Raw genomic sequence first — 25,832 nt, forward strand, 5'->3', positions numbered from 1 at the left:
CCGGCCCGGCCGCCCTCTGTGACTACAGCGTCGAGCCTAGCACCCTCCTCTGGGTCCCTGGGCCAGCCGCAGCCAGACCCCAGGCAGAGAGGAAGAAACGGCGAGACGCTGGGAAGAGCTAGGTCTGGGGATGGGGAACCACTGGGAAACGAATGGATCGAGAGGAGGAGGGGAAGAAGCAAAGGATGGGAAGTGTGCAACCCCCTACAAGGAGGCTCCCGCGGGGAGCAGTGAGTGAAAGAAAGACCATCGTCGGGATACTGGGCCAAACTGTTCACTTTATAGAAAGGGCGGATTCATTACCATAGATGGGTCTACCTGGGCACATAAAACTGAGGGGTCCCTAGCAACTCTTCCCTTCTGGCGTCCTCCATCCGCTACGATCAAAAAACTCCATCCCAATCCAATAAAATGAAAGCTATCTTCCATTTCCGAAACACCTGATGCCGCAGCAGAGTGGGCTGGAATATTTATTGAACAAGGCTTGGGCCGGGGACCCAGGCCGGACCCGGGGGGGCAGGGTTCCCAGGGAGCATTCCAGAGAAGCCCTCCGAGGCCCCACCCCTCCAAGCCCCAGAGGCCCCGCCCTAGCCCGAGCCCCAGCCTCGGCCCGGTTTACCTGGGTCCCTTCGGACGTTCCTTCTCGGCCTCAGGTTGCCCACATGATGTAAGGGGATTGGCTGAAGGGCGGGGCCTCCCTGCGGAAATCTACGTCACGCCGGCTCCTGCAGTGTGAATGAATCAAAACTGCCTCTAGGGACCAGCAGCTGAGCTGGGAAAAGGGGGGGGGGGGGGGGGGGGGGAGGGGGGAAGAAGGAGGAGGGAGGAAAGAAGAAGGAGGGGGAGGGAAAAAAAGAGCCAGAGCTGCAGCAACAGCGTCGCCTTAACCCGGGATACACACTAACCCGGGAGAGCAGGATCAAAGGGATTTGAAACAGTCTAAAGGGTGGAAGGGGGGGCAGGGGGGGAGTGCCAGCCTACAAGTCCTCCTGGAGGGGTGAAGAGACTGGCTTTCGATTGTGACTTTGCTTATTTCGTTTGGGGTTTATCTTTTTTTTTTTTTTAATTTTGAAATTTCTGAATCTAGTCAGAGAGAAAGAGTGAGAGAGGGGAGGGAGATTTCCATAGACAGCTATTTCCCATCTCTGTCCAAGATGATGCAGAGCTCGACCGTCACCACGGAAGGGTCTGTCAAGGGGCTCCCGGACATCCTCGGTGTACCGATGCAACGTAAGACAACCCCCCCTTTTCTCCCCTCATTGATTTAATAATAAAGAAAGCTGGCAGCCTCGGAGGCTGCTTGGTGCAGGGAGGGTAACGATCAGCTACGGCTATGAGAGGAGCTTGGGATGGAGGGATCCGGGTGGGAGCTAAGTGCTGGGGAAGGTTGAGGCAGAATGGAGAGAGGGAGGAGTCTGGGGCTGATATTATGGAGGGGAAGTGGCAGATGGGGGAGACTGGGGTGAGGGGTCCTTCCCTCGGGCTTTGGGAGCTAGAGGCCAAACAAGAAAGCTCTGTCCTTGGTCTGAGCTGGGGACAGGCGGTGGAATCCCAGCCAGCTCGCAGCTTTTCAGAGGCCAGTGAAGAGTGTGCTGGCTGGGGAGATCTGGGGAGGGAGAGCCAAACAAGGCCAAGGGTTGGGGGAGAAGAATGCCTCCTCCTTGTATCTCCCCCAAAGAGGCGAGATGCGGAGCTCCCGGTACCCAGTTTGTGCAACTTCACCCCGACTGGCGAGAAGTTGGAAGACTTCCTTCCTCCCCTCCTCCCAGCGCAACTCCCAAGAGGTTCCCGCGGTTCTCTGGGGAGGCTGGGGGCTGACCCCGGGAAGGGTCCCAGGCAAGGGGCTCGGGAGCAGAGGGAGATCTCTCTCGGGCTGTTTTGCTGTGATGCCTACAGCCTGAGCCGCTGGAGACTCCTCAGCGTCAGGGAATCTGTCAGTCACATTCCTATCCACCAAGGAATGCGGGGGAGGGAGAGTGAAGCAAGAAGTTGCGAGCTAGGGCTTCTGCCTGTAGGCATAGAAATATTAGCTGTAGTTAGATCTCGTAGGATCTAGGTCTGGAAGTCTTAGAGACAATCTAGTCCAACCTACTCATTTTACAGAGGAAGAAACTGAGGCCCAGAGAGGCGGAGTGCTTTGCCCAAGGTCACACAAGTATTAAGTGGCGGAGCCAAAATTCCAATCTAGGTCTCCGGACTCTGTCCAGCTCTTTTCCTACTGGACCAAGCTTTGAGAGATATGTCGCGCAGGGATGTATAGATTTGTTTGTTTTGAGGATTAACCTGATGCAGTCTATGTTTCTTATGCGCTTATACTTATCTCTGGAGCTCTGTATTTATCTGTGTACTCAAAAGTGTGCACATAATGAGGTTCGCTGGGGCTGACGCTCCGACATCGAAAGTGCCTGGACGGATAATTGGGTGTCGGTAACTGCTCTCCGGGGCGAAGCTGACTTCCCTCTCCCACGTTTTGTTGATGCAGTAAAAACGTTCTCTAGGTGAGGTTCACACACAGGTCGCTTACACGTCTGTGCAGAGAGACAAATGGCTTCTCTCGCTACAGAACTCTGCTTATGCCCGCGAGATATATATCAATGTCGTCTACTCTCTCGCGCTTTATTTTAGCTAAGGACAGCTCGCCAACCGACCTGTCTTCTTTACCTGCCACTCTGGACTTGCACCTGCCACGTGTAACCTCTTCGGGTCTATGTTTGGGTCTGGTTTGGGTTTCGGCACAGAGGAAAGTTAGCTTGTGGGCACACTCTACCAATGAGGGAGTCTGCTTTCCCCCCCTTCCAGGAGTTTTTGAAGAGTAGGGGTAGAGGATCTTGATGTTGAAGGAAGGAAGGAAGGAAAGAAAAGAAGGAAAGAAGGAAGGAAGAAAGAAAAGAAAGAAAAGAAATGACTATTCCTTTACCCTATCAGCAGTTATTGGTCTTCCTTCTAGTAGGCAACTATCTGCAAACACCTCTTCTGTCTCACCTTTAGGAGTTTGCTTTTGGCTAGAAGTGTGAATACTGAAATCGCCAGCTTTCTTGTTTTCACTCCCTGCTCCCATCCCTCTGTTTCTTCCTCAGCCTCCACCTCCCCCCCCACCCCCCCACCCCGCATTTCTTATCCCCTTCACTCTCCCTCCAAGTGTCTGGAGTTCTGACCCTCATATTTCTCGGGGTAGGGTTGTGTTTGGGGAGGGGATTGTTTGTCCGTGCTGACTGTGTTTTAGTCCGTGTGTTGTCCGCTGGTGTGTGTATGTGTGTGTGTGTGTTGCCCATGGCGGGGGGGGGGGGTAGTTGTCGTGTTGTGTCCACAAGTTGTGTGTGCATAGATGCGTCTGGATTTCGTGTATTTTCAGATATGCAGTAGGTTTCCTCTCGCAGTCCACTGTCCCAGAATCCCAGTTGTGGTGGGATTCTGGTCACCTAAATCTCCCGGAACGCACTGTGAGATACTAACTTCGACTCCCGTGCTATTTGAAAGGTGGGAATTCAGGGTGCGTGAGTGGAGGCAGTAAGAAGTGAGAGAGAAAGGGACTTCTGTCTGCACACCTTCGAGACTCAGTTGCCCGAGGGCTACTGGGCCAAAGAAGTGAGATCTGATATCTTTCTGTCTGTACCGCTTTTGCTGTTTGTCCTTAGTATCAGGGAGGGAATTCTGGTTGTTACTTTCCCGCAGTTTCAGGCCCCCTATAGATAAAGCTCTCGGGTTTGCATCTTGCCTTTCATCCCAGCTTTGCAGCCCTCAAGTAGAAGGGGAGGGGCGGCGAAGGGGCAAGGAAGGCAACGTCTTGCCCAAATGGATCATTTAGGACCTCAAATGTCAGGCTTTTTTCTTTGTATGGGGAGGAGCCGAGGCGTTGAAGAGAGTTGGGAGGAGGGACCCGGAACACACATCCACTACACCCACCCTACTGGGGTTCAGTGCCGACAGCTTGACATTTCAGTCCCGGTATCTTACCTTGGGTGGCTTTCTTATTAACCCTTAACCCTCTTTAGCTGTTGGTCTGCAATGGGTCTAATGCACATGGGGTGAAGTTTGGGAAACTCTATTCTGCACAGGAGAAAAATCGCTGTGGGACAGCGGGGATCTCAAACCCTGGGAAGTAAGGAAGGAAAGAAATAAATGAATACAAAAAGAAAGAACTGGGATCTCCCTTGGCAGTGGATAAGGTGTATCCACGTAGGTCAGCTGGTGAAGTTGTCCTGAACTCCCCCTTCCCGCTGCACCCTTATCCACGCATTTGCTTTCCCCTTGGTGACACAGCTAACTCATTGCGTGGGGAGTAATGGAGGGAGGGGGGAGCGGGAGAATTCTGTTCCATCATGTCTGACACTTTCCATGTAGCTTCAAATCAACTCCCCAGTATCTGAGAGTTTCGGAGGATGAGAGAGGAGGGTGTGGGGAAAGATGAGGGACGTTCAATCCCGGGACCCAAGGGAGACAGCTCCGTTTGCCAGGTGCAAGGGTGATGCTATTCAGGGAACGCCAGCGGCTTGAAGGGTGGGAACCTCCCTTCCTGAACCCCAGGAAGGTTCCTGAACCTCCGGGGATATTTCTTCGTGGAGAGGGTTGGTTAAACCAAGTTGTTTCGAGGGAGTCGGAAGTTCACTTGTTTCTCCTTTTGGAAAAGTTTTTTGAGTTCAAGGAATAACAATTTATCTTTCTCCGTCTTTTTTCCACCTCTCTTATATGTTCATATCTCCCCTTTTTCTCCTGCCTGGACTGAAGAGACTCGACCAATTCTTCAGCGAAGAAAGAGCCTTCTTCACAAAAGGCCAGTTTCCTTCAGCTTGCAAAGCTCGGCGTCTTCACAGCCCCCTTTGCAGGTTTTGCATAGTGAAGTGGTTGCAGCTTCTTCATTTCCCCACTGTCTCTCTTCCAATCCCTGTAGTACTCTTTGCCACTCTTTAGGTCCCCGCTACTCTCAGCCACTTGCCTAGGCTCCAGTCTGTGCTCCCGCGGCCCAGGGCAGAGCGCAATGAGAGAGAGCTGCCCTTTACGACCGTACTCGGGTGGCTGGATTCCTCCAGTTCCTGGTCTTAGCACTACGTCTGGGAGCCTCTTTTCTGAGGAATGGGCTGGGTGGCTAGATCTCTGGGTCGAAACCGTCGGTACCTGCTAGTTATTTGGGAAAGGTGACGCCAAGGGCTGTTTTCGCTCTGTTCTCACTACCCCATTACCTTCCCTAGAACTCCTTTATGCGCAATTCCGTAGGCAAGCGCGCTTGAATTCATTTCGGGGAAAAGCAAAGGTGGCGGTGACTCCCTTGGTTTCTGACCTGCCCTACCGTCCCCCCTCCCCGTCACACCCAGCCAAAGCGCCAAGACTCAGGGGTTTTATAGAAGGTGTGAAAAGTTCAGTCTCTGGGAAAGCGGGTCGTTGGAGTGAGCAAGACTTTCGGTGGGACGGGGATGAATTCCCCTTTCTCATATAAATTCCACCAGCCTTTATGCCCATCTAACTCCAGGGCTAGGCTCCCCCGAGGTCCCAGCTCAACTACTTTTAACCTTTTAAATAGTGTTTTTGTATGAACTAATGTAAGCAGCAAGGTACCTTTGGAGTTAACGTCTAACGTCCCTTTTAGCTCTAAATCTATGATCCTACGGTTTGGGGAACCCAGGAACTGTCAGTCTCGAAAACGAAACGCTAGGTCGAAAGACAAGGGACTTGTTGTTCTCTCCTTTACTTAAGGCTATTTGACGTGCCTTTGAAGGTCTGCTTTTTAGAGAAAGGGACTGCTCCGACCTTCTCTAGAACTGTCAGACCTGGAGTTACTCCGACTTCGAGTAACAAAGTGAGATTTTGACTCTCTCTTATCAGTGTGTTGGGGCATTGCAGGTTATTTTCTTTGTGTCTAATTGTTACTCCTGTCCATCCTCCCCCTCAACCCTTATTCCCAATGAATTCTTTGTTGCTTGCTAAGAGGAATGTTTGGCCATCTATCTTGGCTCTGAAATAAGTTGTTTTAGCTCCCACACCTGGTTCCTCTGGGGCTCTGACGGTCCCTCTTTTGGGGACAGAGATGATCGGGAAGTGGAACTGGCAAACCAGTCATCCTTCTCTTTCCTCACACTTGGGGAGTAGATAAGCAGAGCCTTTTCTGTATTCTCATCTCACTGACCTTCCAGTACCTCACTAAATTTCTAACCTCGCTGGTCCCCACCAATACATCCATATATGCCACACAAGTGTATTTGATTCCTGCTTAATTCCTCCTCCCACTTGGCCCAAAAGGTCTAGGGACAATGGAAGACTGGGGAGAAAGGGAGGGGGGAATGATTTATCGACTTACCCCAATCCAGTAACACTATGGAGAGGGAAAATTTGGATTCCTTCTCCCCTCTTCCAGTTACAACCAGAAATAAAGAGACATAAGAAAGTACATCTTCTCAAGGGGGCCTCTTCTTAAGGTTTTTCATTTCTGCAATCTGGTGTTTCTGTGTATGTTGGGAAGGGAAGGGGGAGAGGTTGGAGATCCAAGTAGGGATGAAAGACTAGGACAGAATGAATGCTCCTTCTACCATATCTCACTTCACCTTTTTCTTGTTTGGACCCCGTCCCCGCTGCCCAATCTCCTGGGAGAACCAAAGCTGTTCCAAAAATTAACATCATGTGGAAAGCATAAATTTGATTTGATTTTTAATCAGATCTGTGTCACAGAAGGGGGGGGGAAGGGTTCGTGGCCTCCTCCACCGGGAAAACGATTCTCTGCTCCAGATCTTTGCCACTTGGCCCCATCTAAGGCAACCCCGCTTCTATCCCTCAAGGGCATTGTCGCTATAAATCTTTATCTCTTCTCCACCCCCCCTTCCTTGAATTGTTGATGAATGGACATCATTTACTATCTCCCCTGAATCATTTCTTATGTATTTAAAGGAAAATAGTCTCTAGGGTCTGTCTCTTCTCTTTTCCTTCTTCTGGAGGTTCGGAAGGTGGAGGATGGAAATAGATGTTTGAATTTCTACCAAATTTCCTTACAGTGAAAATCAAACCAAACCCTAAACCCAAATCAAAGAAACCCAAGGGCAGCGGCCCTATTTGCCAACCAGTCAACAGTCACGTATGAAGTTCTTGTTAAAGCAACCCCCCCCCCCCCCCAGGCCAACCTGAAAATAGCTTGAACTACTACCTGTCTGACCTGGAAAATCTAGCTGTGTTCGCGCCATCCGGGGCAGGACTTGGATCCTAACTTTTCTGAAGCCCAGGCTTGTGGTCTCTGGGGCGGAAGCTTTTCTAGAAACTTGAGCAACGCCGGCTGGTTCTGGATCTCAGGTCGCGGTGGCGTAGACAGAAGGGAGCTCAGGGTTGAGGAGCGGGACTGGGAGGGACCCTGGACCTATATTGGAGGACCTGGGACTCTGGCCTCTGAAAATCCTAGTATGCCAAAGTAGTGCAGTGGTGAACCTTTAAGATCAGCGTGAGGAATGGAAATCTTATTCTAGTAGGTTACTGGACCCATCCAGTTAGTTGATTTATGGTGTTTGCTGAGGACTCAGGGTTTAGGGGGACTTTCCCCAATAGGCATCTAAAGGCACAGGTGCAGAGTTGGTCCCTAGCTTGGTGGCAGTCTGAGCCCCAACATCAGCCCACGGGGCTTTGAGGGTCTGTTCGGGAGAAACCTGGCGCTTCCCTGCAACTACAGGTTGAGGAGTAGTGCCCTACGGCCTCGGAGGCCAAGCCCCCTGCGACCTTCCGGTGACCCCAGGGACTATTGCCGATGCCTAGGCGGAGACTGGGGCGGGGGGGAGGGGAAAGGAGGCGGAGCAAGGCAGCTTTCCGGGCAGTCTGGGTGACTGGACAGTGCGGGGTTAACAGGGAGAGGTGCCACTTTAGAGCGCTTGGTGCTCTCCTTGGTGGATCACTTGGTCTGATTCTGAGTGGATCTGCCCTTTGTGTTTCTTTCGATGACTGGAGAGAGTAGTGGAGCGCAGAAAACGACAGTCTCCCTCTTCAGAAGTCCTATATATTGGTACCCTTGTTTCCAAATTCCGCTGCGGAGCTGGGGGCGGCAGCGGGGTCAGTGAGGTGCGTCAACAAAATCTCCGATTTTGTAGTTCCCGAAAACGAACCACCCTCCTATCCTCTCACCGCCTACTCCCTCGAAAGTGCCGAAAAACGACTGCACTTTGGAGAGACTACTTTAGTGCTGTGAAGTGAGAACGGCCGGCAGGGGCACAGGTTGCAGGTGGTGGCGAGACTGGGAAAGTGTCTATCCCGCGCCCGTGACATCCCTGTCCTTCAGAGCGGATTCCCCCCCCCCCCCACTCCCAGGCTGTGAGGATTTTTCGCCCTGGTCGTCACATTACGCTAGCCTCCAACCTCGCCCCGCCCCCCACCAACCTCCCCCGACGCTCCCCAGATTTTAGGTCAAGCCTTACGCAAGGACAAAATGAAACCGAGACTGGGACATTAGTGGCTCCAGCATTCCCAGACTGAAGCATTTACAAGTGAGTTCTCTCCCTCCACCCCCGCCCACCTCTGTATCCCCCTGTCTCTTCCCCAGCAGACCTGAGAGGCTAGTCAGCCTGTTTCTCTAGAGTCAACTGCACTCTATACTATCATCATTGTATTGACTAACCGCTCCATTAAACGATGGTTATGCGATTATCGTAGTTATTATTCAGACCTTACCGGGAATTCTAATAATGTGGCAGGTTTAGGACCGAATTAGACAAGGTCCCTACCCAAGGTGCTGATCATGTAAATTAGACAGTCAAGACATAAAGGTGGGCAAGGGAAGGCAACGACACAATGCGGGTCGTTTTGTGCACAGAAGATGACTTCAGTAACGATATTAAGCCTAATATGTGAACTTTATTCTGACGCAATGATCTATTGACTCTCTCCAGGACGGGAGAATTTTAAAGAGGCTGGGATAGCTGTCTAAAAGAGTCTAAATGGTGAGACTCTTTAGGAAGGAGAAGAATTGTATAGCAGAGCTCAGCAGGATATACCTAGAAGCAATGAGAAGTCTATAAAGAAAAGTACATTGAAGATGATGAGGGCTACCCTTCCTAGACTCAAAAATCAAGGAAGATGGGATGGAAACATCAGGAAATGTAGGGCTAGAGCAATGCACCAGTCCTAAAGGCATTTGATTACTTAAAGTCTGTCTACACTGCTGCCAAAACATTTGATCAATTCAGTTCCCCCCCACCCCCCAAGAATCCAGTCAATGCTGGGGTTAAAAAAAAACACAACTGTCCAAGCAGTTGTTTTGACATCACGAAGACAAAGCAAAGATGACTGAGTGCATTTTTTTCTATTTTGAACCAACCTTATTTGAATCCATTGTTGTCAACCTTATTTGACCCACAGGGTGTAAAATATTAAAATACCTTTGCTGCTTTACCTATTTGTCTTAGACTCTAACACAGAGCAGCGCCCCAGCTCTATGCTAACCATTGTCTGCTGATCATTTAGCACCCATGATAGCTAGCAACGGTGAAAGCAGACTTAACCTAGGAAAACCACCGTCAGGAGAGTTCTCGCCTTACCTACTTTCTTGCAAGGAACAGATACAGGAAAAATGAGAATTCAGAGTTAAATAGTTTTTTTAAACTATTTAAGAAAATTTCTGCAACAGTGCTTCTGGTGTAGAATGAAAAACTGAGTCATTAGAATCTATCACCTTGTGGAAATTGTAGCATGCTTTCTAGGGGGTGGGCTGGAGGGGAGCCGAGGACAAGCTCTTATCTATCTCCTTCCATTGCTGAGATATTTGTCAGTATCCAGGTTGGCGGGTGACTAGCAATCAGTCTAGCCGAGAAGGATGACCTCGTTTTTGGACACGTTCTATATCTAAGATTTGAAAGCTCTCCATTTCCCCCTCCCCCGTCCAGGTTCAAGGTGCTTTGAGGATTCCAGCACCTGAGAGTGTTTTATGCTGACTGAAGTGGATTAGGAGACTGTGATTTAAAGAATCCTAGAATTTACTTGTATTAGAATGAGTCATTGTTCTCATTACAATAAAAGTCCCACTCTCTTCCTGCTTTCTTTGGGGGGATAAACGCAACCAAAAATGTGCACACGGACTATCCGGTCGACTGGCTAAAACTTCTGGATTTAGCAAATGGAGATATGGGCAGATTTCAATTTATGTAGCATGAACATCTTCAAGAACGTCTGGTTCAAAGTATTAAAATTGGCACTTTGTCATTCCCAGTCTAGTGAAATCTCTGCTGGGAAGGAAAATTGGTTTGTCCACAAAATTTTTTTTCATTGTAATGGGATTTCATTATGGGTGACCATGTATGTTAGGATGCTTTATGGTCTACTTAGACTATGTAATACACTCTTTGGAATGTACTTTTAGAAACTTTGAGAATGAAGCACAGGTGGCTAGTACTATCAGTAGCCTCCTTGGAGAGAGAAACTCCTTGGAGTTTATTGTTTCTAATACTGGGGACCAGCTAAAAAGAGACTCAAATGTCAAGTTGTGCTTTCACCTCAGCACATTTATGGGTGTCCTGATCCAGATCTGGAATGCAAAATGACATTTTATGAAATGCTCTTTCAGGAGGGGGAGGGAATGGAGATGGATTGAGTGGTCAATAGTGAAATTGATTGCAGATTGCCTATTGAAATTGAAAAATGTTCCTTGAGCTAACTACACTAGAGATTGGGGTTATGATATGATTCCACCTCTCTGGTTATTTTGGTATATCTTTGTTCAAATCTCTTTCTCTTGTTACCTAGTCAGTATGGGTCCATAAAGCCCAATTCACTCTAATCATGATGCAAGGGAATTTTAAGGGAATTGGTTCTGAAGATAACATAATGGAGGCAAAACTTGCAGCCATCTTAACTAAGTTTTATCTGTGTGGGGTATGGATTGACAAACATGTGAAATAGTACTTTAGAAATGGAGGGGGAAGAAAAATAGACTGGCACCCAAGGTTGGCACTAAGGAAGAATAGAGAAAATTTAAAATCCTCCTTCCACTGAAGAGGTGGAAGATTCTGGGTGGAATATTTCATGTTCAAATATTAGTTAGTTTGGTTGAACCACTTTTTTTCCCTCCTTATTTTTAAATCTTTATTATAAGCAATAGTTTGAAGAGTGAGAAAAAGAGGAAAACAAATATAATGTAAAAACAAAAAAATTAAAAATAAAATATCAGAAATTAACTGGAGTAATCCATTATTACATATTCTTAGTAGAATTATTTATTCTTAGTAGAGTAGAAATTGAGAATTGTCCCAAAGCATTTTTAGAGCTACATTATGGATTTATTTAATGTGATTTTCAGTTGGGTTTTTTTTTAAACTGAGAACATCTAATGTTCTACTGAAGAATATTGATACAATATTAAAAAAAATTGGACCTTTGAAGAGATGCTTGTACAGTTAATTTTTATGGCCAGGGAAACCCTTCTAAACCACAACCCAACTATCATATTAAAGAAAGTCCTTTGAGGTATGCCTCTGAATTTGTTATTTTCAAAAGTGTTCTGCGTATGTGTATGCTTTCCAGAGCAATTCAGACTGCTGCATGGTCACACAGAGATCAGCATTAGAAGGAGTTATGGCAGTAAGGAGGATATGTAGCAGAAAGAGAGTTTAGGGGATTGTATTAGATGGTGGTTGACTATGGTATGAGAAGGTTTTACACATTGTTGTTTTTTTTTTCTTGTAGGGCAGTCTTTTTTTTTTCAGGAAAAAAAAGCACAAAAATTTGGCAATAGATTGTGTTCCTAAGGACTTTAAATGTGTATGTATTTATGCATACAATATTCTATTCTTAAAAACAAATGTATACCAGTTTGGGACTGGAATAATTTTTTCTTCACTATTCTTTCAGAAAATGATGTCTTGCTCTTTCTGAAACTAGACAATCAGCTTATTATGATGAGCATTTGAGTGGCTGTGTTACTGCTTCTTCAAGATAAACCAACTTAAAATGGGGGAGGGAGAGAAGGAAAGAGTGTGAGATGGGGAGGAAAGAAAACCAAATCCTAGACGTTGGAGAATAAATAATGAAATGTCTCTGATAGGGAAATGGATGTATCAACTCCTTTTAAACGTGGTTTCTTATGTGTGAAGTGAAATGTACCTTAAGAGTACAGAAACTATAGGGACTTATAGTCATTACTTATCCCAGATATGCAGAAAATCTTAATTAAAAGCAAGGAAGGAAATCTGGTGGTATTAAGAAACATTATATGTGTCTTATTGGTGATGAGGGGCTGCAACTCTGAATTTGAAAACTGAATTTTTGAAATTGCTGTTCCTTAATGGAAATGAAAATATGTGATTTGGGACAATGGAGGGGCCAAGTTTTGTTTTGTTTTTTCCCCAATTTTAAGTCATCTTATGGCTAGATGCATCCTGGTCACTTTTCATCCGGGATTATAATTCTTCAGTGTGAATGTTGCAGAATATCTTCATTCACAGGATGATACCCTACCCAGAAATATCCTCTGGGAGGTCATAGATACATTTGAGAATTCATTCCCTTCCCTATCCCCATCCCAGCATGAATCTATGTATTTACCACCAAGAGTATTTTCCTAACTTGCTTCTTGAAATCACAAATTTTATTTTTTCTATTCCTCAGTGAGCCAAGACACTGATTTATTTCTTTCTCTGTATGAACTAGCCACTGAAATTTAAGAAAAAAATTAAAATTTAAGATTTTCCTTATGTGCATTAAAAAAGAGTTAGAGGGAAGAAATGAGGATTTTATTCCAATGTGTACATTTCCAACTACACTTCAAAAAGGCCTGTGAGGTTTCTCCTTTCATTTAGCACCAAGGTAAGATCATCAGTCTAAGCATTGTCTAGGCATATACTACCTAGATTTAACATAAAGTTGCTTGGACAGAGGAGCACTTAAGCATCTATAGAATTGAAGAGAAGTGAAGTGAATTAACTGGACAAACCTCTAGTTATCTGGAAGCGGTCGCCAGCACAGGTAGAGAACAATGCCTCCAAGATACTTTTACAAGAAAAGTCAGTAGGAGGGTGCTTCTCAAGTATGTGTTCAGAGCCTTATAGCCCAAGGACTATTATGTGGTAAGAAAGAAGTAGAACAATTGGGAGGTATTTTTAAAGTCCTGGTTGTGCCACTAACTACCCTGGTGAGTCTTAGGCAAACCACTTAACTCTAATGCCTCAGTTGGTTTTTTTTTTTCATTTGTCAACTAGGAATACTATCTGCCCCACAGGGGCAGATCTTAGTTAAGATGGCTGCAAGTCAAAAGGATCAAATGAGATCGATTAAGGGAAAAACATGTTGAAAGAGTTAAAAGCTCTAAACAGAGAGAAGGCATTATGGAACATAATGATTATTATTTCTGGGTTTGGTTTTTTTTGTAGCAGAAAACAAAGAAAATTCAATAAAGCTCCTAAGTTTTGATGGAAGGAGAATTTTGAGATATTCAGCTGCATTATGATGAGGGTTGATCTGAGTTTGGCAGATAGAGGGGAACGGTTTGTCCACTTGTTCAGGGATTAGGTACTTATGGCAAACTGTTAATATGATGTTAAGAGTAATTCGACATTGCTAAGATGAATTTTTCTTAAATGAGAGATTCACATGACAAGAGACTACTTGCCCCCCCCCAAGACATAGAATATTCTCCTTCAATTTAATTTCATTTACTTCATCCAATATTTGCTGAATAATATGGGCAGAACACTGTGCTAAGTATCAGAGAGAGACAAAATTTAGATAAAACAAGGTCCCTGCCCTCATGGAGTTTACAGTCTAGTAGGATTTATCACACTCACAAATAATTATAGCACATAATAATACTGTATAAAGGCATAAGAGAAGATCAAACAAAGTTCTACCTGAGATCCAGGCAGGAAAGGTCCCTTTCAGTGAAGGTTTCATTGAGGAGGTAGCATTTGATTTGGGCTTTGAGGCAATGGATGTTGCTTTAGTGGTCCCCTAGATGCTGAGAATAGTATAAGCAAAAGTACAGAGATGGGAGCATATAGGATGCTTCTGGGGATGGTGAAAAGTCCAGGTTGGCTGCAGGATAAAATGTACATGGGATCTTAGTGTTAGGTAAGATTAGGAAAGGAGGGTGGTACCAGATTGTATATGGCTTTGAATGCCAGGCAAAAGAATTTTAACTGTATTTCATAGGCAATAGGGAGCCATTAAAGAATTCTGAGCAGAAGAGTGACAATACCAAGTCTATACAAAGGGAAGCAGTCTGGCAGTGGTCTGCAGGAAGGGTTGGAGAGGAGAGAGTGGGGAGATGGGACCACCTGGTAGGAGGCTATTACAATAATTCAGGCTGGTGATAATAAGAGTTTCTCCAGGGTGCTGGGAGCAGGGATTGAGCAGATGGATGTATCTGAGAGGTGTTGGAAATGTGGCAGGTGAGGGAGAGTCAAAGAGAACCCCAATTTGCAAAGTGGGAGATTAGGTGAATTGGAATTCAATTGGAAACAAGCATTTATTGAGTATCTCTTATGTGCCAAACCACAGTGCTATTTTGGGTTCCTTTTTGCAGATCTAAAGTCACTTTAGGTGCTCAAAGTATATTGTATATAACCTGGTTTGCTCATAAAATCAGGTACATTTAGAGATGTGAAAGCCTGGAATAAACTGGAATTCAGGGGGAAAATAATAAAATATAGATAGATAGATGCGGGCAGACAGATAGATGGGTGGCACAGTGGATAGAGCACTGGGCCTGGAGTCAGGAAGACCTGAGTTTAAATCCAGCCTCATATATTTACTAGCTGTGTGACCCTGAACAAGTCACTTAACCCTGTTTGCCTCAGTTTCCTCTTCTGTAAAATGAGCTGGAGAAGGAAATGGAAAACCACTCCAGTAGCTTTGCCAAGAAAACCCCTAATGAGGACATGAAGAGTCAGAAACAACTCAACAATAACAACAACATATATGCATATATGTTATTATGCATATGTTACTATATATATATTACTATCTATTACTAATATACAAAATATAATATTATATGTAGGTATATATACATATGCATAAAATATTGCTAATAATAAACCTTGAAAAAGTCCTCTGGACTTCCTCATGTTCTTTCCCCAATTTTCCTATTTCCTCCCTTGCTCCATCCCTGACTTCATCTCTCCAGGATTCCATTATATTTCCCTCTTAAATTGACTTTAATAGGCTGATTGGGATCCTACTTCATGCTGAGCACTGTACTAGGCACTTTGGAGGGTACATCATAATTAGAAGGAGGAATCTTCTTGAATAACTCACAATGCCAGTCCAGACTAGAGAAAGCTGCTGGCCAGATCCCTTTTGACATTATGTTTGGTGTAACATGGAACCTTATATTCTGTGCCTGGAGAGAGATCCATAGAATTTTCAGAGGGTTTTCCTCACTGCCCATCTTTTAAAAGGCACTATTAATTTAAGTAAAATAACCAGTGCCCCACATCCCAATAACTAGACAGGTTCTTTTTAAATTTTTTTTTAGGCAATTGGGGTTAAGTGACTTGCCCAGGGTCACACAGCTAGTAAGTGTCAAGTGTTTGGTCTGAGGTAGGATTTGAACTCAGGTCCTCTTGACTTCAGGGCCAGTGCTCTATCTACTGCACCACCTAGCCGCCCCCATTCGAGCTCTTCACAGAGAGTCCCACAGGACTGCCTATGCTATCCAACCAACTCCAATCCAATCCAATCGGCATTTAAGAAGAGCCTACTATATGCAAGGTAGCATGTAGAGAGCCAGTCAGGAAGACTAAGTTCCAACTCACACTTATACTGGCTCTGTGACCCTGGGCAAGGCACTTAATTTCTCACTATCCCCAGGCATATGCCTAAGGTCCTAAATTGCAGAGCCAAAATGTATTGGTAAGAGGGAGTTTTCTCTCCAGGGATTCCTACTACCAATGAAATTGTAACTCCAATAAAAAGTAATAGGCAAAGCACCAGAAGAAGCTGAGTGGCACCGTAGATAGAGCTGGGCACCATAGATAGGAAGACCTGATTTCCAATCTAGCCTCTGAGTGACCCTGGACAAGTCACTTGATCACTGTCTGCCTTAGTTCTTCAACTGTAAAATGAGGATAATAATAGCACCCACTTCCTAGGGTGGCTGTAAGGATTAAACAAGATAATATCTATAAAAAAGTGCTTAACGCATAGTAGGTGCTTAATAAGTATGTATCCTTTTCTTTCCACCATGCTAGTAGTTGCAGATATAAAAACAAAATGGAAAACAGCCCCTGCCCTTACTAAGGATGAGATAATATTCATTTTAAAAAGTATTTAGCATAATGCCTGGCACATAGTAGGTGCTTAATAAATGTATTACCTTCCCTTCTCACCAGGCTGGGAGCTTTGGATATGAAGACAAAATAGAAAATACCTCCTGCCCTCAATGAACATACATATATATTCTCCTGGGGGTGGGGGGTGGGGATATGACATGGAAAAGGTTGGAAAGGATAGGCTTCCCATAGGAGGTGACTCCCAACCTGAGCCTTGAAGGAAACTAAGGATTCTAAGATTCTACTATCATTGTAAGATACCAAAGGCCAAGTGGGCCAAGAGAGACAGGAAGGGTAGTGGGAAGCCATCAACCCTCACTGTCTCAGGCCACTCTCCAGGACTAGACATTGCAGAGTAGAGGATGTTTCTAATTGGGCGTGCCCTACATCATTGAAATAATAGGTCCAGTAAAAAAAATTAAACAAAAAATAACGTGCGAGTTATTAGCAGGGGTTTGGCAATATTCTTGTCACATAGAAATTGTATAACATTTATGGTGATCGGCTTTCACTTCAGCCCTGTCCAGATCAAGGCTGCACTCATTAAAAAATAAGAAATTCATTATAGGTCTACAATTAAGGTCCGTATTGTCTGCATTGAGAATGTAACAGACTATATAATGCAATAAATGACCACCTATCCAGGGCTTTACATCCTGAAGTACAAAGTGGCTGGAAGAGTCATATCAGCTGCGTACATGCACACACAGAGAAGGGGCATAGGAAAGAGGCAGGCTGGGGGAGTGGTTAGTGCACTGGTCTTAGAATCATTCAGAGCTCAGCTCCAGGTCAAGATGTATGCCACCCAACTGGCCGTGTGACCCTGGCAAGTCACAACCTCTCTTGGTTTCAGTTTCTTCATCTGGAAAGTGAGGAGGTTGGGCCAATCCCCTCTACGGTGGCTTCTAGTTCCAAAGCTGATGTGAGATATTTCCCCCTGACCCTTAACCATGGGATAGAGGGGAATGAGCGGATGAGGTTTGATTTGATGAGTTTTCCCAAGGCAAGTTGAGTCTTTGCTCCTGCACCTAGAGAATTCTTTGCTTCAAAGTCTGTATATGGAGAGAAACAGAACATTAAGGGAGTGACACAGAAGCAGACAAGCTGCAGCTCTATCCAGGTGGGGAAGGGGGATGGTCCCTCCCAGGCTGGGCTAGCCCTGGGCACTGTGACATTGCCTCATGTGCTTTGCCAAAGGGAGGAGATCTAGCACCAGGTCCTCCATCTTTTTGGTCTGCAGATCACTTCAGGGAGGGTAAAAGGTCCTCTGGATCACTTAAACCAGAGGTATCCAACACGGGGCCACATGTGGTCTGCAACACTCCTGACTGGCATGGGCACCAGATCAGAATATAATTGGGAGAGGGGCAGCTAGGTGGCACAGTGGCTAGAGCACTGGCCTTGGAGTCAAGAGGACCTGGGTTCAAATACAGCCTCAGACACTTGATACTTACTAGTTGTGTGACCCTGGGAGAGTCACTTAACCCTGATTGCCTCACCAAAAAAAAAAAAATTAAAAAAATATAACTGGGAAATATTTAACAAAAGAAATAAAAATACAATAAAACATAGATAATATTGTCTTTTAAAACTAAGTCAATATGCAGCCAGCAAGGATCCTCATGAATGGTTTCACTGCCCCTGTTTTTATTTGAATTTGACACCACTGACTTAAACTATCTGCCCGCTTCTTGCTGTGATGGAGACATGCATAGCACAGGGAGTCCCCAAAAACCTTAGTGCAGAAAGTTTAAGAGTTTGGGGACACCTTGTATGTAGGCTTTGAAGCGTTTTACTCTTTTAATTTGTCACGTCATTGGTGTTGGGCACTCCCAGTGAGAGGACTCCCTCCGCTGATGCAGGTTGGCTCACGCTCAGCAGCTTATTGTCTCAGGGAGCTGCCTGAGGAACAGAGGAGTTAAGTGAGTTGCTAAGGATCCCACCACTAGTCCATGTGTATATATGGGAGTGGTGATGGCTCGAACCCAGGTCTTCTCCAAAGTCGCCCAAGGCCAGCTCTCTGAGACCCCAGACTGCCTCTCAGCAGCTTTAAGCCCCCTTTCCACAGCAATATTGTGATGTTAATAATGCAACAATCAGTATTGCCCCTGATCCAATGCCATTCAACAAGCATTTAAGGTGTGCTGTGTGCTGGGCATAGTGCTGGGAACTAAGGATAAACAGTCAAAAAACATTCCCTGCTCTCAAGGGTTTACATGCTATATGGGGTTGGGAGTAGGGAGGTGGTGCAGTGGATGGAATACCAGTCTCATTTTTCTGAGTTCAAATCTGGCCTCAGTTATTTACTAGCTGTATAACTCTGGGCAAGTCACTTAAACCTGTTTGCCTCAGTTTCCTCATCTGCAAAATGAGCTGGAGAAGGAAATGGCAAACCACTCCAGTAGCTTTGCCAAGAAAACCTCACACGGCACAATAAAGTCAGACACAACTGAAAAATGACCTAACAGCAACAAGGGATGATTACAACATCTACATAGATGGATAGATATGTACAGAAATAGATATATAACACACACACGCACACAAACACACATACATATACATAAATATATATATATATATATAATATATATGTCATCATTTAAGAAGACAGGAGAGAGCACCAACATCTAAGGAGATCAGGAAAAGATTCCCATAGGAAATTCACAACTTCCTCTTAAATAATTCCCCTTTTAAAATTTTTAAAATTTTGCTTCAAATCTTTAGTGGGAAATCTAAACTCCTTCCAACTAGGGATTGTTTCAGCTGTTATCTTTGTATCCTTATAGCCTAGCACAGTGCCTAGTGCATAGTAGGTGTTTAATAAAAGCTTGTCGATGGATAGATAGATCAATTAAAATGTACTTTAAAAAATCCCTCACTCAAACACGCATTTGATTTTAACTTGCATGTTGGACCATTCTAAGGACCACTTGCAGGGCTGAGGGTGAGGTCTAAAGGCCCCATTTTGAAAGCCATCGATTTCAACAGCCCAGCCTGGGAGGGACTATCCCCCTTCTCCATCTGGATAGAGCTGCAGCTTGTCTGCTTTTGTGTCTCTTCCTTAATGTTATGTACATGCTCTCCATGTACAGGCCTCTACAAACTCCCCCGACGATGGGGACATTCTCTGCATACATTAGCACTAATGTATTCTCTCTTGAATACTCATCATATTAAGACTCCTGGTAGATACCTTCCTTGAAATAAATTTTATGTGCATACATCCTAGGTACTTACCCCCATGCATTTGTATATGGGAAGAGGAATCTCACTAAATCTCTCCCTTCGAGAAGAAGCAAAATAGCAATAATTATATATGTATATATGCTGGATTCTAGTATTCCCTTGTCAGAAAGTTATGTTGGGAGAGTGGCCCTGTTCCCCTGGTGAACCAGGGTGAGTAATTAACTCTTTTAGGGCACCAAGGGGCCATTTAGTAAATTACCCTTCCCAGGGCACTCAGGGATGCCCCCAAAGAGTTAATTCATCTATCTGGGGGAGGGCTGTGCTCATAGGGAGAATTTTAGTTACCCTGTCTCATCCAGAGGCTCAAGCTTATTATGGATATCAAGTCAGCATTTGTACTTAGACTGCTCCAGCAGAGTCTAATGTCTCTAGGGTAAGCCCCCGGCTGTGGGGGTGGGGTGGTGTTGGGGGTGGAGGCTTGAAGAGCCATGGGAGTATATACTCCTTACTGCATTGAAGTGCTCCCAGTAGGAAAGTTGAGAAAATGTATTTCCCTCCTATCTTTGTAGAGATGGGGGACTATAGATTTGGTCTATTGTATATTCTGTTGGACACAGGCAATGTGTTGATTAGTTTTGCTGAGTTACTTTCTTTCTTTCTTTTTTATTCTTTGTTATAATGGATAGTTTGCAAGGCAAGGGGAAATGGAGGGGATGCTTGGAAATGAGGATCATGTGAATGCAAAAGACACTTTAAAAATGACTTCACAGGAAAAAATACATACACATTTAGGAATATATATACTCATATATGTAAGCATATATATATACATATGTGTATATGTATATATGTATGCACATGCATATACAGACTCTGTGTGTGTGTGTGTGTATGTATAATTTTGCTTATGGGGGGACTCCATGCTCTGCTTGAGATTTCAGTAGCAGAGATACTGCTGGCGGATCATGAAAGTAAAATCTCCAAGACATCACTCAATAATAGAAGGTTAAAGCCGGAAGGGGTCAGAGATCATTTAGACCAGCCCTGTCATTCTGGTTTTGCCTTTGACCCCTATTGGACCCCTTCAAATTTTTCCCTTCAAACCTTGTTCCCCACCTCCCCTCCAAACAGGGCTCCACAATTGGGAATTTTCTCATCGTGACCTTGTCCTGCCACGAGCCTCTTGCCCACCCCACCCATTTCTGCTGCTCTACCCACCCCGAACACCCCTGCCGCTCCCCCCCCCACTTTTCTTCCACTGGTAGGCGCTAAAGCTCAACTCACTAGCTCCTATTAATTGGTATCTAGCTGGGCTCCTTGCCACTCTTTGGCTGATCCCTGAAATCGGCACACTCCCTATATTTGGGTTTTAATCAACACAAGGATTTAAAAGAACAAAGAGAGGATTTACAAAATGACAGGTATCTTCAAAGCTAACCTTGTTCCTTCCAGGCAAATGTATGGGCAACAGAGGCCTTCTTTCCTAGCTGTCCCCCATTTGGTGGACCAAACACCTTTTTTCTTTATCTTATCTCCATAGTTAACTAATCTCAGTGTGTCTGACCCAGATCCTGGATCACTGAGTGTTACTCAGTGTTCTGGCTGAGGTAGATTTTGTTTGGCAAAATTACTAAGTCAGAGGGTCAGAGGGTTTAGAGTTGTGTTCTTCTAGAATCTTTTTCTAGACCATCTTCTAGAATATTCTTCCTGACCATCTGTAGGAGACCCAGTCGTATAGGAAGCACATCTCTCTGAGTCCTCCTCTGAGTTTAAGATATAAGGACATTGAACTCATCTCCTTTATGCTCTATCTTAAGGGCTCTGGGCTCATTGAAGTTCCTCTTTCCTTTATCTACATTCCAAAGTTTATATTTCCAAAGACTAGGTCAAGTACTATATCCTCATTAAGCCTTCACTTATCACTCTAGTCCACAGTATATTCAGAGTTATAACTAGGGCTAGGTGATCAGGGCTTTGTACCAGGACATTAACATTTAGACAGTGCTGATAGCACCTGTAGTCTTTTGGAAGTTCAGAAACAACTGAGCTTAGAACTTAGCAAGAATAATGAAATTAAAATAGGAAGCGTGAGTTTTCTCTCCCAGTAGCCACAACCTATGTGAACTGCTCTCCAGTCACATTTTTGTCCCGCTCTTTCACACCAACAGTGTCCTTGAGGTATCCCAGTATCTATGGCACTACCTTCCCATTTTACCTGTATTGAGGATGTATTTCAGCCTGCTTATTGTTCCTCACACTTAATACTTCATTTCCCATCCCCATACCTTTGCATTGACTGTCCCTCAAGCCTAGAGCATCCTCCAATTCTGGTTTGTTTGTTTGTTTGTTTGTTTGTTTTTGGCAAGGCAATGTAGTGAAGTGACTTGCCCAGGGTCACACAGCTAGTAAGTGTCAAGTGTCTGAGGCCAGATTTGAACTCGGGTCTTCCTGAATCCAGGGCCGATGCTTTATCCACTGCACTATCTAGCTGCCCCCTGAGCATCTTCCAATTCTTACTGGTTTCCCTGGCTGCCTTCAAGATTCAAGTCAAATGTCATCTTCAACAAGCCTTTCCTGGTCTCCCCAGTGGCTAGTGCCTTCTTTTCTAAGGTACTTTCTTTTCTATGCCGTCGGCCATGCGTGTGTCATGTATATACTTACTGTGTACCTATGATCTCTCTCATTAGAATGGAAGAAGGTAGGGGCTGTTTTTGTTTCGTCTCTTTATCCCCAACACAAAGTACAGTGCCTGGTGGACAGTAAAGCATTACTAAATGCTTGTGGAGTGAGTGACCCAGCTACGAAAATGACCAGTTATGGCTCCGAGTAGAATGTAAAGGTATAGTGGATGGTGAGTCTTGGCTCAGCCCTATGACCTTAATTCAGCCTCTACTTCACAGAATCTTAGAGCTAGAAGGAACTTCAGAGACCGTGGAGTTAACCCCCCACCAAAACAGGAACCGCTCTGGGTAGTGGTCTTCAGCCCGTTGGCTTGAAAGGCGTCATACTGAGGCCGGTTCTCAGAGGACGGGCCATCATCAAGACTTACCAGAGAGGCAGAACCTGAAAGAATTTGAGCGCCACTGGAGCATAACGTCCTTTGAGACCCCAGAACCATCCTGAGACAGGACGAGACATCGGACTGACACTGCAGGACTGTTCTGTTGATTAATATAATGGGGGCAATGTGGATGGGTTTCATATGAGGGTTAAGGTGAACTTTATGGTGTTCACTGGTATTGTAGAGTTATGTGACACAGGCAGTCAAAATGAGTAAGGTTTTAAAATGAATTCATAGAAGGGAAGTCAAAGGCCCACAGAAGCAATTAGCTCTATCAAGACCTAGTACCCAGTAGGTGCTTAATACCCACTTGGTAAATTGAATGAGGTCCTGGCAGTGTCAGGGGGATATTGTCAGCTGGCGAATCTTTTCCCTTTGTTAGGTTGACTTTCAGGTCTGATGACTTTGGGAGCACAGAAATAAGAGAGTGGAAGTGGCGGTGATTTTTCTTCTCATTTTTCCTCACAACCATTGAAAGATGATTCTTTTTGCATGACTCCAGCCAAACTCAGTGGCTGATTCTTTTTGAATCAGAAAGACATCTAGACAGGCTTGTAGAAAGACAGGCCTTGGATAACGGGCAGGGGCAGAGAGAGCCATGCTGTTGCTGTGTCTACCCAAGAGCTCCAGAGATGCCATAGCCTCCTCCCAGATCTCTATCCCATAGCAAATATCCCTTGTCTTTATTGTTCATGTGACTTCTGAGGCCATGGCCTTAATCTGGCATCTGTCATTTTAGGACAAGCAGAGGATAATTCTGGCTAATGATGGAAATCATAGGCAAGTAAGGTGGGGATATATATATATATATATTGTCTTGGGACTTCCTGAACCCATTGCCAGATACTAACTAGGAATTGTGGAATACAGGGCAAATTCAGTTGAACATTGTGGGTGGATGAAGACAGTCTATCTTGTAAAGAACAGTTGTGCACGCAGAGAGACAGTGCACACCCCAGAAAGTCCAGCCTGGGACCACATGACACAACACATGATTTTCGGTCCCCAAACATGGGGAAAAGTCAAGGGTTGGAGGGAAGAGGTAAGGAAAGCCCTGGGGAAGGGGTGCAATGCTGATAGAACCTTGGCGGGGTGGCCTGGACCTGGACAAGGGACCTAGTATGATTATTCCCCATCATGCAGAACCAGTGGAGGACCCTGAGATTCAGAGATAGTGGACCAGAGGAACATTGACAGAGAAAAACCATGTGCCCACCCCAACCCCTACCCCACCCCTGTCAGTCACCCTCAGCACCCTTCCCAGCTTCCCTGTCATAGTTATGGCTCTACTGAACCAGAATGGAAATGGACAAATGGCATATAATTGATTTCGCTGTAACACAGTATGGGTCATTTCCCTTGCTACCTTAGTTTTCTCTCTAGAAGAGCAGAGTAGAATGGAATCCAAAGTCAAAGTGTTTCTGTTTGCCTGCTGACTGGTCATGCACAAGGCTGACACTGCTCTTTCTTCTCTCTCTCTCCTCTCCTTCCATCCTCTCTGCCACCTCTTGCCTCCTCAGAGATCCCTCAGTGTGCCGGCTGCAATCAGCACATCTTGGATAAGTTCATCCTCAAAGTCTTAGACAGGCATTGGCACGGCTCCTGTCTTAAGTGTGCAGACTGCCAGATGCAGCTGGCCGACAGGTGCTTCTCCAGAGCGGGGAGTGTCTACTGCAAAGAAGACTTCTTCAAGTAAGTTAAAAAAAAATAAAAAAATCAATGTCTCTCTTTGCTCAGTGCTGAGGACTACTCATCCAGGGGCTGTGGGGCAATTTGCCCCATTGTAATGCATCTTTGAGAGAAACCCCTGGTGGTTGTGATAGCAAAATAACTAAAACCAGGGCACAGCCATTGAGCCTCACCATTCACCATCACCATCACCATCACCGTCATCATCGCTGTCACCATCACCATCACTGTCATCATCACTGTCACCATCACCATTGCCATCATGGGAATTGTTTTTCAGACAAATTGACTTTGGGGAAATTGTCTTACCCCTCTCGTCTACTCTCAGGTTTTGGCCAGAATATTTGTTTCTCCTTAAAGATGGCAGGATAGAAAAAGGATTGGCCCCTCACATATATGGTCTTAGTTCATTTTTAAGCTATCAAGACCTAGTACCCAGTAGGTGCTTAATATACATTTGTTGAATCAAATAAGGTCCTGGCTGTGTCAGTTAGATATTGTAAGTTGGCAAATCTTTTAGCTTGGTTGGTTTGACTTTTAGGTCAACCTAAGATTTTTTCTGAGACACTCTGTACAGCACTGTAAAGATTGCAAAGTGCTTTTTGACCTTCACAACAGTCCTCTGAGTTGGGGGACTACCGATATTATTCCCCATTTACAGATGAGGAAAGTGAGGCATAAGAATGGCGGACTATGTTTAATCAGGGAAGGCTTCGTGAAGGAGACAAGAAGTTGTCTAATAATTCAGACATGAGAATGTCCCTGGGCAGGGTGTAGATATCTGAATGACTGATTGCATTTTTCAGGTTTCATTCAGATGTTTGGCATTGTGTGGAAACATCTTCTAATCAAAACAAGCTCAGCCCAAGATAGAAGGACCTGGACATGAGATGGGGGTGGGAGGGTAAGTGGAGGTGGAGATAGAAATTCTTTTTTAGAACTTCTTTTCTTCCAGAACTTCTCTTTTTAAATCCAAGTATTTAGAGAAGCAAATTCTGCAAGCAATGACGACGCTGAGGATTTGATCCTTCTTAGAGTCTCAGATTTTTTAAGGCCAGTTTGAGTTTTGAGAGGTTATTTGAGAGGTTGTTTGCCTGGGCTTCATCTACAGCATCTGTCCAGATGAAAACCAGAGGGTGGAGGATGGTGCAGGGCTATGCCTGCCGTCCATTTGGTCACCCAATCAGATACCGACTGCCTCGTGCTCATCTCTGTTTCCTGTGAGGGAGTCTGGCCTCCCCATACAGATCAGAGTGTTGCTTAAGACCCAAGACTTCATCTTCTGCCTTTTGTGGAATCCCTCTTGGGCCCAGGCTCAGGAAGTGTTTGTGGACTTGAAGTAGAAGACGAACTTCCAGCTTCTTCCTCTCCTGCTTTTTGTAGTCTTGCTGCTCCCTCTTCTTCCTCACCTATGTCCCTTTCCCCTGTTTTTCCCCCTTTTCCTGGTGTTCACTTGGATGCTGTTAATTGACCCTCCTTACTTCATACTTTTGCCCACATTCTTTCTCCTTACCCCAAGCCAGTAGACCCCTGCTCCATGCCAGCTCTCATGGGCTTCTTGAATGAGGCAAATCCCATTGGTTCTCATTGCTGACTTTAGGCCAAGTCAACAGAAGCTTAGGGAAGACAAAGTCGTGTGTGTGTCTGTGTGTGTGTGTGTGTGTGTGTGTGTGTGT

The 25,832-nt window shown here is 45.1% G+C and overlaps 1 protein-coding gene across 1 annotated transcript in view; it reads left to right on the forward strand.

The window, feature by feature from the left end:
* The first annotated feature begins 1,154 nt into the window (after positions 1 to 1,154).
* The window catches only part of LHX4 (LIM homeobox 4), a 64,252-nt gene continuing 39,574 nt past the window's right edge, over positions 1,155 to 25,832 (forward strand). Inside the window, exons 1-2 of the mRNA XM_027868655.1 lie at positions 1,155 to 1,230; positions 23,988 to 24,159. Of these exons, the coding sequence (XP_027724456.1) occupies positions 1,155 to 1,230; positions 23,988 to 24,159 (248 nt within the window). The remainder of the gene's footprint in view (positions 1,231 to 23,987; positions 24,160 to 25,832) is intronic.

The sequence above is a fragment of the Vombatus ursinus genome, unplaced genomic scaffold (assembly GCF_900497805.2).
Source record: "Vombatus ursinus unplaced genomic scaffold, bare-nosed wombat genome assembly UNPS02014789.1, whole genome shotgun sequence".
Taxonomy (NCBI): Eukaryota; Metazoa; Chordata; class Mammalia; order Diprotodontia; family Vombatidae; genus Vombatus; species Vombatus ursinus.